Source organism: Phascolarctos cinereus, unplaced genomic scaffold (assembly GCF_003287225.1).
Source record: "Phascolarctos cinereus isolate Bilbo 61053 unplaced genomic scaffold, phaCin_HiC Scaffold_1;HRSCAF=81, whole genome shotgun sequence".
In the NCBI taxonomy this organism is placed as follows: Eukaryota; Metazoa; Chordata; class Mammalia; order Diprotodontia; family Phascolarctidae; genus Phascolarctos; species Phascolarctos cinereus.
The window spans coordinates 208,452,227-208,468,027 of record NW_027555514.1 but is presented as its reverse complement, the minus strand read 5'-3'; the positions used below and the strand labels follow the sequence as shown (position 1 = coordinate 208,468,027).

At 35.9% G+C, this 15,801-nt stretch overlaps 1 protein-coding gene across 6 annotated transcripts; it reads right to left on the bottom strand.

Moving 5' to 3' along the window:
• Window positions 1-2,068: 2,068 nt before the first annotated feature.
• Window positions 2,069-15,598, bottom strand: PTHLH (parathyroid hormone like hormone). 6 transcript variants are annotated; one of them, XM_020977195.2, is made up of 4 exons: window positions 14,825-15,041; window positions 14,546-14,665; window positions 7,521-7,943; window positions 2,069-2,543 (listed from the first exon to the last, which is right to left on the bottom strand). In XM_020977195.2, the coding sequence occupies exons 1-4, from the start codon at window positions 15,010-15,012 to the stop codon at window positions 2,534-2,536; spliced, it is 741 nt and encodes a 246-aa protein (XP_020832854.1). In that variant the 5' UTR covers window positions 15,013-15,041; the 3' UTR covers window positions 2,069-2,533. The 6 variants fall into 6 exon arrangements, with proteins under 6 accessions (XP_020832854.1, XP_078012853.1, XP_020832856.1 ...); XM_078156727.1 differs by lacking the exon at window positions 2,069-2,543 and adding an exon at window positions 2,551-3,950 and having other exon boundaries at window positions 14,825-15,043; XM_020977197.2 differs by lacking the exons at window positions 2,069-2,543; window positions 14,825-15,041 and adding exons at window positions 5,679-6,131; window positions 15,279-15,598.
• Window positions 15,599-15,801: the final 203 nt, after the last annotated feature.

Below are 15,801 nucleotides of genomic sequence, written 5' to 3'. Positions count from 1 at the left end.
AGCTACATTTTTTCTTCCTTGGCTAAAGTTGTCTTGGTATTCAGCCTCATATCTGAGTTTCAGCGGGATTGAATTCTGCCTTGTTCTCATATGACTTCCCAGAGAACAGAGCCCTAACCCCAAAGCACAACCTCATGTTCTCTGCTATCAATTCTCCTTGCTTGTCACTACCTGGACATCATACTCTAGTTACCTGCCAGGGCAAAGCTTGTTCCTATGACTAAAATTTCTCACACTAAATTCTTACTAATGCTTTTTAGATGAGTGAGTGAGTGATGTTTGACCACTGAGACCTATTGCCTAATGCTTTGTTTCTCTGATGTTTGATCTCCCTATTCAGATTTTGACCTACTGTAGACTTCAGGAAAATTTTCAATTCTCCTGTCTTGTCCTAAAAAGTCTAGTTAATGTTCAAGTTCTGGCCTCACACATTCTACCACCTACAGAGCACCAATAATGACAATTATTTCATGTCACATCTCCCCACATGTGGGTGTGGGTGTGCACTCCCTCCCTAGTTCCCTCTTCTCCACTTTTTTTTTAAAGTCTGGGCCTGTGATTTCATTAGTTTAATGAACTTCTCTTGAGGAAATTTCTTCAACTAATGCAGATCTCAAACTTCTTTGCAACTTGTAGTCATAGCTCTAGCTGGCAGTGACAGTGGCAGTGAGAGATCAAGTGACTTGCCCAGGGTCACATAGCATATGTCAGATTTTCTTAACCGAGTTCTTCTTGACTCTAAGGCCTATTTTCTATCTACTATGACATTTTTTCTCTCCTTGTCTCTAACACACAAAAACACATACATATGTATGGATGCTTGTATTTATGTATATATGTCTACATATGCATATATATCTTTTCTCGGTAACTAGGGGCAGCTAGATGGCACAGTAGATTAAGGTGCAAGGCCTGGAGTCAGGAAGACTCATCTTACTGAGTTCAAATCTGGCCTCAGACACTTACTAGCTGTGTGATCCTGGGTAAGTCATATAATCCTGTTTACCTCAGTTTCCTCATTTATAAAATGAGCTGGGGAAGGAAATGGCAAACCACTCTAGTATCTTTGCCAAGAAAACCCAAACAACTGAATAATAAGATTGAAGAATCTTGAATATGGTTCTGACAACAAGGTATTTTTTTTCTCCAAGAGCATTTAGCACAGCATTAATCTCAGAAAAAAAAAGAACTTTATATTTGCACCCTCCATTGGCTGTTCTTTATTTTTTTAATTAATTATTATTATTATTATTTTTAGTGAGGCAGTTGGGGTTAAGTGACTTGCCCAGAGTACACAGCTAGTGAGTATTATGTGTCTGAGGTCACATTTGAACTCAGGTACTCCTGACTTCAGGGCTGGTGCTCTATCCATTGCGCCACCTAGCTGCCCCCATTGGCTGTTCTTTAATTGCTTTTAATTCTTAACTGTAATTCATTGATACTTAATAAGCTATAACTAACTAAGGGGAAAACTGTATCTGTTGTAGTCAAAATCTTGCATTTTCTCATCAAAATAGCATTAACATAAGTAGAATGATAGTCAAAAGGAGAAATATGGTATGTGTAGTCACTATGACAAGAAACAGTTACTATGTTTTATTTTTTAAATAACCCTTTCCCTTGAGGATTTCTCTTGTTGCTGTTGTATCTACCAACCTAAATACTATTTACTCCTTTTCTTCTTTATTTTTTTTTTGAGATTCTAAAGATATTTTATTTTGGTTAGGCCTTTTGAATGGTATAAAGCTTCTAAACAATCTAGCTTTCTCTTACTTCAGGCTAAATCTATAGTCAAATGCCTTTACTTTTTGCATCTGAACTGAATTTCCCCACTGCCAATCCTGCCTCTACTTTCAATAGGATCTACTTTTAAAAGGTGGTGTCTAGGTGTCTAGTCATGCCACTGATCTGAAATGATAAATTAGAACAAAATGTAGGCTAAGTAGTTTTAAACTATACTAACATGATCTTCTTAAGGTTGAGACAATTTTCAAATGTAGTTTTAAAAAATTACATTATGTTCCTTCTCCTAAAAATTCTAAATGACATACTTCTCCTGAGTCACAGCATAATTAGATAATATTTTTATTAGACTTTCTTTACAAATTCGAAATACTGCTATTTTTACATGCACAGAGGAAAATCAGTTTGAACAATTGTACTTAGGCATTCATTAAAATGAACCACAAATAGCAACACTTAATTGTGTCAGTTATCCACATAATTGATATGTATATCTAAAGTGCATTATGTTACAAAAAATAAAGTCAGCAGCACCAAGATACATTTACAAAATAAATACATTGTTCAAAAATAAATTATGATAAAACATGATAATAATTGGCTTAGCCTGGGGGGAAAAAAGAAAATTCACAATGACCAATGTGCCATTTCATTGAGCAATGGGGGAGGGGATCCATTTTATTCCAATGCATTTACAGTATTTACAGACAATAAATATTTCTAATACTTTCCATATGTTCACTATTACAGAATACTGCAATATGCTTTCTGAAGTCCTTAGCTGAAAATTTCAATGCCTCCTGCAAAGAAGAGGAAAGAAAAGAAGGGAGAAATCAATTAATTCTCTTCACACACAAAATGATGGAACATGAAAAGTATACAGTTAAAGAAGATAACATAACAAGGTAAAAAAGACATTTTATCTCTTAAATATTTTTTCCAAAGGAGCTAAGGAACAGCATTGAGTGGAGTAGAATTCAAATATCCCTTTAGAATCTCTTTTGCACGCAAGGTTTGGGGACAGACAAAGCAGAAGTAAAGTTTGTGGCAAACCAGTTTAAAATAACTGCGCCCCTAAAAACTAAAGCTTAAGTCTATATAAAAATTATCACAGGGAAAATATTGCTCTATTTCTGCTAAGGCTGTCAGAAAAACCATGTTCTCTGAAGACTTGCAGGGAGCTTCTAGGTGATAAGGATAGGGGAAGAAAGAAAAAAAAAAAGAGCACTTGAAGGTGACGTAGAAGTGGAAAATATGTCATCTAAACCCCCTGGCTTTAGACAAAGCTTCAGGCAGGTTTCTTTCCTCTGTGACTGCTGCCATTGAGTGACCCAAATGTTGACTGTTTTTTGCTCAGTTTTTCTCCTGACACTGTCTCTTTTGGCCTACCCTTTTGTCAATGAAAATAGATTACTTAGGCTGGAGTGAAAACTTTTGACATTCGTTGATTTACTGAATTCAGTTTTATATTGTGTTGCATATATGAATCATACTTAAATGGTGTTCTTTATTGATGATTTGGGGGAGAGACAAAGGATTCATCTTTAGCTGTACTTAAAACACTAATGAACAAACTTATTATTGGATTATAGTTTTGGAAATGAAAATTACAAATGATTATAACTTTAAAGCCAAAAAAGACTGAGATTGAGGCATCTCTCTGCCTCTTTCTTCTAGGCAATGAATATTAATTTAGGAAGGAAGGAAAAACCCTATTGAAATTTAGGGGATAAAGTGAACTGACTTTTAAAAAAAATGGCAGCATGCTACTTCCTTGTGTGTCTTTTACTACTTGTATTAAGTTAACACTTGGTATTGAGAACCTTTAATCACTCTGGTCTGGTCAATAATATTTTAAGAGTATATAGCAAAGCTTTTCCCTGTCTTCCTGTCTCCCCTTTCCCTCTTGGCCTACTTCATTTCAGTTACTGTGTTGGTTGCTAGGGAAACAATATAGAATGGAATTTGATTGGCTGTGCCATTGGATTGACTGCCAGGATTGTGGGCAAAGTTTCACATGGCAGACATGTGGGTGTGAGACACACAAAAAGAGCAAATTCTTGACAATTTAGGGGTTTTATTTGTTGTATGAGGCAAAAAGCATACCGGACATTTAGAGAAGTTTTACTGTGAATCCCAACCTGGCCACTTACTACTTCTGTGATCTTGGGGAAATCACTCACTTCTCTGAGCTTCAGTTTGCTTCTCTGTAAGAAGAGGAGATTGAAATAGATAACTGTTTTCTAGCTCTAAGGCAATGATACCATGACCCTTTGAATATGACCTATGAATAAGCATTTCTAATTATACTGGGATTATTCCAAAATGCAGAGATGACAGGCTACAGATTACAATTTTGACTAAAAAGTGGGTACAAATGTACATTATGAGTAAAGTCAGGAAGATGACTGAAAGAGGAAATAATTTCATAGAATCCCAGTATCTCAGAGTTGGAAGGGACTTCAGTCTGTTTAGTGTAACCTTTGCTTGAACAAGAATTCTCTCTATAACATTTCCCACATGTTGCCATCCAGCTTGAAGATTTTTAGTGAAGGGGAACCAATTGTTTTCAAAACCAAGGCACTTTGAAAAGTCTTCAATGTTAGGTAGTATTTGATGAAATGTGTTGAGAACATTATCAGTAAGAATAAAGACTGAGTATTGAATTTCCTTCCAAATCAAAATGAAAACACCAAAAGCCAACGTTTAAAATGCTTTTAAAAATGCTCAGCCAATTTGCTCATTGTCTTCACCTATGATTTCACCTGTAGCATATGCACACACCCAAATAGGGAACATCTAAGTAAACAATCCATGTGTACAGTAAGCAGGTGTATTTTATTACAAATATATAAATACAAACACACTATAGTTCTGAGCTCTCTTATTTATTGAGGAACTCTGCTATATTATTTGTCTTTTTGTGAATAAATATTTGCTGAGACAAAAAATATCTGATTTAAAGTTATAATTAAAATGTTTTTCTGAATTCTGACGTTTCAGCCAGATGTCAGATCAAAAACATGATCATAATGTAATTCTTAGAAAATAAAGCAATACATTTCCTACTCTGCATGCCATATGAAAGAAAACAAAAAAATTAGCTGGATAGTTTTTAAAAGACAAAAACTCTATAGATGTAAGCTTATGACTTTACTATTTCCTACTTTTTCCATTCTCAGACAATATTGTTAATAATGCCTTTCCCCCAACCCCCCAAAAAAGGACAGGGAAATAAGAAATGGCTAGATGCCTCTTCCCCTTGTTGATCTTATGTATAGTTTTCTTAAATGCTTGTATCTGAAAAAAATTTTATTTGGCTTATCTCAATAAGTAGAAAAAGAACACAAAATACATTTGCATTCCTTAAATATAAACTGCAGAGGTATATCAGCCAAACAAATTTTATATGGCTTATTATTCCATCTACTTAAAAAATTTCTATGGTTCTATTCATTTTTACTAATGACACTTCTTTACCCTGCTACCCAATCCACTTTCTTCTACAGTTTGTCATAATACTACAGAAAGAGAATACAAATATCTGGCTACAACACAAAAAACATAGTCCCATGAGGCTTCTAACAATAAGAGAATAGAAAGAAGAAACAGATTATTTCTTTTTAGCCCATTAGGCATTGGATTGACTGCCAATCCTGTGGGCAAAGTTTCACATGGCAGACATGTGTGGGTGTGAGACCTAATTGCATTAGGCCAATGTCTAATTTTCACTCGATCTACTCTGGTTTCTTTTGGGCTGTTGGTACAAGAAATGGTGCTTATTTTCATAATTTATCTAGACATTCAAGGGCACTGAAAACTTAAACTGTCAGCCAATAAAATCCATAATAAAGTATTTATGTTGCCTTTTTTCAGATCTCCAGCATATGTAGGAGTAATAAAATAGAAATGGAGCCTAATAATAAAATTACTGGTTTTCATTACTTACTTTCATGCATATGTGCATATAGGAATATATCTTAAAACATGCTGAAGATATTTAACTAATTATCAGCAAATGATCTAAGATATATAGACCTCACTATAACTTACAGATGCATTCAGTATCTGTGCTAGGTCATTCATTGAATCCAAGCAGTCTTCAGTGATGTCATCACTTACTCTTTAAGTTATCCTAATAACACCAAATAATTTGACATCTGATATGATATACACACTAAATTTTAGTCAATTAACTCAGGAAGTGATGCTGATTATCAAGTTCAGAATTGACTAAAAACAAATCATTCTGTATTACTATTTGCCAGAGAACTGGGAAAAGATTGGTGGGATGAAGGGGGAGTATGAATGGTAAGAAATCATTGGTTGCATCTGATGTGTTCTTGTGTTGTTTTCATCTGTCTTTCAAACCCCATAGGATTTCTGTACTGAAAAGTAAAAAAAAAATCCTATCAGTGAAAAGTATGTATAGGAAGGTACTGTTATCTAATGGATAGAGCACTGGATTGAAAGTCAGAAGACTTTGGCATAAAGTCCAAGTCCAAATTCAAATTGTGATCTTGGGCAAGTCACTGAAGTACTCTGTGACTTAGCTTTTCCCTTTGTAAAATGGGGTTGATATTTGGCACCTTTCTGACTTATAAAAACATTTTCATGACAAATGTAATCGTAAATAGATATCAAAAGTACTGTTAGCATTTAGGATAAAATTTGCCATAAGAGTTCATAGTAATATTATCATCATCAGTAATGTTCCCTTTCTTCTAATAATGTGCTTTTGGTGGGCCATTGTAACTCATGATATCATGATATACAGGGAAATAGACATTCTTTGAAAGCTAATACACAAAATTTTTCTTGGTAGTCATATTCCATAGTATAGTATAAATTCCTCAAGGGAAGACTGTTTAGTTTTTGTCCTGAATCCCTAGTACCTAACACAGTGCCTGGAACACTAAATGCTTGTTGAAATAAATTGAATTAAATTTCTGATCAAAAAGATAAAACAATTAAAATGTTAAAGACTTGGAAATATTTACAGTTTGCCCATAAATTGTTTTACATATATAATGCAATTGAACACATATAATACATATACAATATAATATGTATTGTATATATAATACAATATTGTACATATACAAAATAATATGTATTGTTCTGTAGTGTTTATAGATATTGGGAAAGCAGAAACTCTCCTAATTTTTCCTTAAGATGAAAAGAGCATAAATAAAATGTCTACAACATTTGAACACTGATTTGTTTTATATTACAGTCATAGCCACTAACTTCTCTGAAGCTCAATTGATATTCAATCTTAGTATTGGTCAACTTAGCCGAGGAAGAGCCTAGGAAGAGATAACACGGTATAATGGCTAGAGTGTTGCCCATAAAGACCTGGATTCAAGTCTTAATCTTTACCCATCCTGGCTCTTGTGACCCTGGACAACTCACTTAACCTCTAAGTGTTCCTACTCTAACCTCTAAGTTGTAAAGAAAGTACTTATGTTGGTGGGTATTTCTTTACCTGGAAGTTCCCTTTATCAGTGAAATCATGAGTCTAGTCCCTATTTAAATTGGGAAAATATGTTTAGAAGGGTTGGGAATCTCCAATTACTTTAGCAGGGTTCTGACAGAATATCATAAGAGATCTTAAAAAGTATTGCTCCAGGGCAGACTATATTTTCATCTTTGTTGTGATTTATGTATCATATCAATAGGGAGAAAGTTCAAGAACTATGTGAACTGGAGAGAGAATGTATACAATATCTCAGGGTGATGAAGGCCAGGCAACAGGCCTGGAAAAGTTTAATTACCGTAAGTTGAGATCCAGCGTGGTCTCAGAGATGTCTGATAGGTGAACCCCTTCAACCCCACTACCAGCTACTCCAGAGTTTAACCAAGCTGATCGAGTTCGCCGTTTTTTCTTTTCCTGTTCCTTGCGTTTCCCTGGCTTGCCTTTCTTTTTCTTGTTAGATGTCCTCAGTGGCTGCTCTTTATATGTCTGTGCCTTGTTGGTCTCCTGAGTTAGGTACTTCCCTTCATCTTCACTTCCAAACCGGACAGGGTAGTTCTTTGTGTTAGTAGCAGGCTTGGGATTAGGAGAAACTTCTAAGGTAGCTCGGATTTCAGCTGTGTTAATGCCTTCAATCAAATTTTGAAGAAAGATTCTTCGTCGTAAATCTTGAATAACCTTCCCTTTGTCATGGAGGAACTGGTGCTCTGATACAGCTCTTTTGCTAAAAACAAAAAACAAAAACAAAAACAAAAAAACAAAAACCCAAAAGTTGGGGAGAGGAAGTGGAGAAAATTACAATTTAGTTACTACTAGATGTCTTGATTCTACTAATTTTCCACTTTGCACATTATGAAGAGGACCATAAGAGCAGGACCTCTTAGAATAACTATTTCTAAAGATAAGGAGAGTAGAATCAGAAAAGGAATAATGTTTGACTAACTCAACATGAATCATTAGGCTTGTATCTATTTTTTTCAGGGTTCTATGAGAGGAAACCCCTTATAATTAGTTCCTGGAATAAGTCAATAAACCTGAGATGAGAAATGTAGAAGTAGCTTCTGGTCCTTTTTAAGCACATCTCCCTTATCCCACACACTGACTATAGGATCCCAAACTTAGAAGGGACTTCCTCTTCTTCACTCCTTCTGCAGTCCAGTTAGCCTGCCTTCTTGCCTCACACTCAATAGTCCATCTTTTGTCTCTGCGCCTGGAATGCTTTCCTTCTGCACCTCTGTCTCTAAGAATTGCTAGTAACTTTCAGAGCTCAGTTAAATGTCACTTCCTATATAAGGCATTTCTTAATACCCTTCCTTATGTACTGTATATATTTTGTTATGTATTATATATTTATATATTATCTCCTCTGAAGAAAAATGTAAGTTTCTTAAAGTCAGGGACTAAACTTTCATTTTTGTCTTTGTATTCCCAGAATGCCTAGCACATAGTAGACACTTAATAAATGCTGATTGATTGGATAGCAGATGAACTATACCAGCTCTTCCTACTCCTACTCAAAACATGAATCTCATTTACATTATAACTGACAAGTAGTCATTCAGCAAATTTGAAAACCTCTAGTAATGAAAAATTCACTATCTCCCAAGGCAGCTGTTATGAGGGGGACAGCCTGTACAAAGCAATGTAGGTGGGAAATGGAGTGTTCCTTTTTCAAATAACCCATTAGGGGTTTTTTTTTTTTAATACTGAAGAGAAGTCTGGCTCTGTAACTTACATACTCTAGTTCTAATTCTGTCATTGGATTTGTGGCCATAAAGAACAGATTTCATTCGTCTTCCACATGACAACATTTCAAATATTCAAAGAAAAGCAAAACAGTCAGTCAGCTAACTAGCAGGCACCAATGTATGTAGTTTAAATACAATTCTGCTCTTTAAAAAAGTATGCTTCAAGTAAAAGAAATGAGTGCTCCCTTGAATATGAGAAATCCAACTTTCTACTGTCTGTGCTTGCCTTGCAATATTTCTCTGCAGGCAATAAATGCCTTGATGTACCCACTGATGGTGTGTTTTTTTAAGTACAGTTCATCAAATATTATCTAATATGTGTAATATCACTTTAATTCAAAGACAGTGAAAAAGATAAAAGTGGAAGGAGTTGAGAATTTCCTATAGGGCATGTTTGTTTATTTTTAAAACTTCACCAGTAAAGATATATTGGTGTGATCTGATGGATTTCTGGCCATGAGGGCACATCGTATCTTTACTAGGACTTTCATATTTCCGCTGTACTCCTGCTTATCTCATTTCCTACAAAGTCCTTTTAAATGATCTCCAGTCTCTTATACAAATTTGTTTATCTCTTCCTTTCCTTACCCCACTCCTCCCTTCTATGTGCCAGTTATTAAAGTTATTCTGAGGTTATTTAGGTGAACTTTTAGTTTACTCAGCCATATTTTCAATTATATACCTTTCAGAGAAACCTTCCTCCATTTCCATTTTTTACTAAACCCTACTATGTTTACTGTGATCCAGCCTCCTTATGCAGGTTGGAGAACTAGGTTTGTTGCCTTCAAAAGGAATAAGAATAAATAAAATTCTGAGGGGTAAAGGTAAATAATATCTAGTGAACCATAAGAAAAGATTCTAGAACATTAGAATGATCATTAACCATGGGCTAATCTCAAACACATCTGAGGAAAATTGGAAGGGCTATTCCCTAAATATCCTGACATCTATCTGTGGTTGCACTGTATCCATACTCACTATGACTCCCAGGGTAACACTTTCCCCTCACAGGAATGAAAATAGCTTCCATTTCCTCACCTTTTTTCTCCTTACAAATTTAAAGCATCCCTTAGTTTGATTCCTGGGAGGAGGAAATAAGAGTAACATAAAGACTAGTGGGAGCCATTGTAACAGTGAGGAGAGCAATTTAGACCTCTGGCATCTGGAGCATAGGCATCATTTTATGACTTAGAGATATTATTATTGCTATTGCTATCTATCTCTTCATCACAAAATAAATAACTATGGTTCCTAGAGTTTTTCTCTGGAAGAGAGGTGCTTATTCAGTAACTTTCTAAGTGAAAGTGCACAATGAGATTTTAGATTTTAATGGTAATTTCCGTGGATATTATGCTTAACATTCAAACTACCCTTGTGTATTTTAAAGTGCTGACTGACTTGAAGACATTACTTAATGGAAAGGAATTTAAAAGGAGCCTGATTTAAATGAACCATGCAGTAGTCTCTTTTCCTTTTTGAAGGTGCCACATGTGACTAGATTAAAATTCACTTAGTCCGTGGGAACTTTTAATATCTTGGAAACTTTTAATAATCTGCATACTTGAAAGTTAGTTATACTATGACTACATATTCTAAATGCAGCAGTTTTGTATTTTTCTTTCAAAAATAGGTCTAGTATAATTACATATCTCATAGTTATTACAATTTAGAAAGCATCCTTTGGCAAAATGCCAAACACATAAACACAAAAGTATCTTAGCCATTAATCATTCATAACATATTCTGGATTATTTCACTCCCTTGTCGCTCCAACAGAAGCTCATTTCATCTCTCCTGTTTTCCAATTTTATAACACAGACCGATCCATTCTATTAGCTACAAGCTAACTTTTAAAAGCAGTTGGTTTCTTCTAATCAAATCAGTTTTGCTCATGTCCATTCTCACTGGCATATAGTGCTTCTGTCATATGTGAGTCACATAGCTTTCCTAACTTAAGCTCCAGACGTTCCCAGGATACTGCTCATGGGAAATGCAGTTATCATTCTACGCTTCTACTTTATAAAAAGCATTCAGATTTGTATGACTTCGCTCAGTTTAAAATCGTATGTCTCTTGCAAGGAGCAAAGTTTTCCTTTTGTCTTTGACAAAATTATTAGGAGCTGATTGTAATCTTCACAGACAATGCTGTCAGGCAGTTCACCTAGTGTTTCAAGGACTTTAGCCTTGAAAATGTGGCTAAAAATAAAAATGATCATCAGAACTCCCCCCCCCCACTAGGTTTTTGTCTTAGGCATATGGATTAAGTTCTAGTTCTCTTTATAGTGAGTAAACGACTTGCCTTTTAAAAGATGTGTACATACACATTGTTTGGAAAGAATAAGAAAGAATTAAGGAGCTTTCCATTTAAGTATCTATATAGTATTTGAGAGACATATCTGTCTCCCAATAACACTCCAGTATTCTATATTTCCATACAAGATTAGATAGTTTTATGTTTCATATGACATTTATTATTCAGGGTTTAATATTAAAAAGAAAACAATAAATCCTTACCATAATATGCTTCATTGTTTTCCTTAAACATTATTATTATTTTTTTTAAACAAAAATGTAGGAAAGAATTCTTAACAAAGGTACCTCTCCACATTTATCTGGTCCACTGTTCTGCTTTAATTCAGAGGGAAATATCTTTCTGGGTGAATTATCATGGAAATACATTACATTTCTAAAGAGCTGTCAAGTACGGAGAGTAAACACTGTGATAGAAATTTTTTTCTTAAGTACAGAATGAAGCAGGCCACTGGAGCAGAAGCTTGGCTCTTAAGGAAACATGGAGAAGAAAAGTTCTGTGGTCCATGGAAGAGACAGGGTTAGGGTGTTAGAATTAGGATGACTCACTAGAAGTCCCTTCCAACTCAAATGACTCAGTCAAAAGTAATGCTTTTTATTAAGTGGAATAGACCAAGTCTGACTCCAAAGCAAATGCAGCCAATGATGTTTTAAGTTTACGAATATACTGGAGAGAGTCCCTTTACAATCTGAATGCAAAAGGTACCCATCTACTTGCCCAAAGTATTTTAACTTAGAATAATCTGCTGCTTGCATCTTGGTCTTTGTCTCATTCACCCTCTTGCCTCATTAAATATTTGTTTTTCAGTCAGGACCTGCAATTTCAACAGTGTAGGGCAACTCCTAGTATAGAAATTTCAACTAACATTGCAGTCGGGTAACTTTTCTACAATTTACAGTCTTGAAGAGTCACCTGGGTTAAACTGCTTGACCATAGTCACATAGTATATTCCAGAGGCAGAATTTGAACCCACATGTTCCTGATATTAAAATTGGCCCTATATTCATTAATGGATACTGCCTTTTTCTCTCTCTCATTAAATATATTTTATATCAAGTCCCCAAACTCCAGAACTTGCAACATTTCTAATCTTTTTCCTGTTCACCTGCTTTAGGAAGTTTTGCTAAGTTCTGTTTTATTATAGAACTGCCCACTACATGTTAAAAGCAATACTTCTATGTATTAACACCCTAAAGCACTAAGGAATTTCTAAGGGGTACTGAAATATTTATGTAGTTGAGGTTAAGCAGTTTTCCTAGAATTTGGTTTGAAGAGTGATTGGGGAGTAATATGGCTTGATTATATGTTAATAAAAGTTCTTTCAAGAAATTGACTTATTTCATATTTTTAATAGACTCGTGTTTTGTCTAACATGCAGTTGACTGTTGTTACTTGGTGACACTGCAGATCTAATGACTTGTTTTTAACTCCATCTGGCAGTAGTAATTTGGTGTAATATTTTTGTCTACTGATGATTTAAGCTTCCATGAAAAAGCCTGGCTGTAATGTAATGTGATGATTAATCATTGACTAAAGCAATGTTTTGTGGTAGTTTTATAACTGTCTACAGAGTGTGAGTATTTAAGTATGAGATTGTGTTTCACCCACAAACAAAACTGTAACAGTGTTACTGGCTGCTAACTGATTTCTGATGTGTTTTGCATATTATGGCCAAAAAAGAGTTAAAATAGCATTGCAAAAAACAGCACAATTTTCTGCAGTAATTGTGGAGAGGGAGAAGCAATCATGATTCACAAGTGGTTCCTCAAAACAGAAAACAGATATTTGTTATAAAACTTTAAAGAAAAAAAATTGGCTCCATTCCAATTCAGTGTTTCTTGGCCCAGGTGACTCTCCAAGACTGTAAATTGTATTAATTGTGTGTCACATTTTCTTATTTACATACACCTAAACATAACTTCTCTTTATGCTCAAACTGAGCAGTTTCAAACTCAAGAAAAAAAAATCTGAAGACAATTTTCAAAAATGCACCAGTAAAGCTGTTAATTTGAAGAAAACAATGTAGCTTTATCTTTAGTACAATGTTCTACACAATTTGCCTTAGGAGATTCATAATAGATTTTCATTTAGTGCCAAGGCTCAGACACATCTAAAGTAATTTCATTTAGGAATTTTCTATTCGTATACTAACAATAATTATTAATAAAATAATAAAATAAGAAAATATATGAAACAGTTGCTTTTGTGTATTCCCTGGAGAACTGACAAGTAAACCCTACTGAACAGTGGTTGTAAATATTGGATATGACTACCCTTAATGTGTAGGTTTCTTCCATTAATTCCTTCTCCAGAGTCTCATTCCCTTTGCAGTTTCAAATAAAACTTTTGTAGTACTTTGAGTGTTCTTTCGCCTGGGCATTCAGTATACAATTAAAATGACTGCACAAAGAGCACGAAGCACACGTTCAAATTCAATCTTTTCCTTTTGTGATCGGGTTAGTTATTGATCTGGGCCCCTCTTCTAACTTTTCAGTAACATGCTTTTAATTGAAGTGATGTTATTTCTTTAGTGTGGGTGGATGGCTGATTATTTTGGATCCAAAGTTCATCCTTAGAAGATCTCCAAAGGAGAGGCTATCCAAGTCCTTCAGTAGACGGGATAAAATATATGATTTCACTTGAAAAAATATTTCAAAGTGGCAATAATCCAAAGAAAAGGCGTTCTACACTTAATGTTCATTATGGAACTAATCACCGTAACCTTTTTGGAGTTTCTTTGAATTTTGCCAGTGAGAAGTTTTAATTATTTTAAATAAAATTTTGTCATTATTTGGCATGGTTATGCCATTCATAATTAATATACATATTTATAATTCTTAAACATATGCATATATGTGATATAAGAAAGCACATGTTTACTTCCCTCATACTTCCTATGCTTCCTCTAGTTTATCCCATTCTCTTACAGTTTTCGGATATTAAAATGAGACTCTTATTATCCATTAAGGGAAAGAATAAAGAGATTAGGTGAAAAAAACTACCTTTCATAGAAATCCTATTTAAAAAATCCTCAACCTGTTATTAAGTCCACTTCATAGACTTGGTCTCAACTAGCAGGCTTCAGCAGGTAGCCTGAAACTCATCCTGTTCAAAACTGAAGTGGGTAGCAACATTCACACATCAGTGGAAAGTTGGGAGAATTCCTGGAGCCGTACTACTGCCAGCTCCAAGGCGGCCACAAACTTTCCCTTCTCATCCCGCTCCGTATTTGTCCAGGAATCACACAAGAAGAGAAGAGAGACTTACAGTCGGCGGCTGAGCCCCTCCACCGATCTCCCACAAGAAGGAACAGAGTAACTCAGCAGAAACACCGCAAAGCTCCATTGCTGAAACAATCTCCTGAACATTGTATCTTGGTCTCGGAACCTGCAATGAAATGAAAAAGAAAAAAGAAAGAAAGAAAAAGAAAAAAAAGGAAAAAAAGAAAGAAAAGAAAAAAATGGGTCCAAAGAGTCACTCCGTACTCCCCCCACTTCACTGTCTTTAAAAAAAAAAAAAGAAAAGAAGAGAAAAAGCCTCTTTTACATTAGGGGCATCTCCAAAGTTGTAAAAGAGAAGTGTTCTCTAGAACCTCTTTGAGCACTCACTTCTACAGAAATCAGCTCCTGCAACTGGGATCGTGCACGCGCACTGCGCGTACACACACACACACACACACACACACACACACACACACACACACACACACACACACCCCGCACACACATACACATAGGCAAATCAGAGACACTGCCTCTGAAATAACGACAATGAAATAGTTTATATATGCATCAGGGCAAGGAGTGTGTTTACACGTCTCCCATAGCAATGCTTAATTAATCTGGCAAACAGCTCTCTCATGGGTCTATGGAGCTAGGCAAGTCCCCACTTTTTTTTAGGTGAAGAAAAGTTCCCCAGATAAGTCAGCCTTCCTGAACGTCTGAAGGACCAGACCTCTCGTTTGAGAGACACATGTAGACACACACACACGTTTATATACCTTCTTGGATGCAGACAGAAAGTCGATTCCACACACACTTTTGGAAAAGGCGTATGTCGTTGTCTTTATCTAGAGAACCAGGTTGCAGACGGATCTAAAAAGCAGCTGAGGCAGCAGCGGAGGCAGGAGGTATAGGCAGTGGCAGCGGCAGCGGCAGCTGCAATGATGGGGTCCGCTCTAGAAGCTGGAAAGCATGCTTTGGTTGTGCAGGTTGGAGCAGGGCTAGAAGCTGAACTGGGACTGGAATGTTCACACGCTCTGGAGGCAAAACCTGCTGGAGAAGTGAGCGACTCGCAAAGAGGTGGCGCCCTAGGAACATGTGCTGGGAGAATGCAAGCCTAGAGCACAGATGAAGCTAGGGGGAGGGTTGGGGGGATGGGGGAAGGGGGTAGGAAGGAGGAGGCTGTGGATTGTGAGAGAGCTAGAGACAGAGACAGAGAGACTTGGAGAAGAAGAGGGAGAGGAGAGGGAGAAATAGAGGAGAGAGAGAGCACAAATAGGCAGGCAGGCACGCACGCCCAAA

Coding starts and splice junctions, on each gene's coding strand:
- PTHLH (XM_020977194.2), bottom strand. CDS start 15,012: ATGTGTATGTGTGTGCGGGGTGTGTGTGTGTGTGTGTGTGTGTGTGTG. Junction 14,666..14,824: donor ACTTTGGAGATGCCCCTAAT/GTAAAAGAGGCT, acceptor ATTTCATTGCAG/GTTCCGAGACCAAGATACAA. Junction 6,132..7,520: donor ACGCTGGATCTCAACTTACG/GTAATTAAACTT, acceptor TTTACTTTTCAG/TACAGAAATCCTATGGGGTT.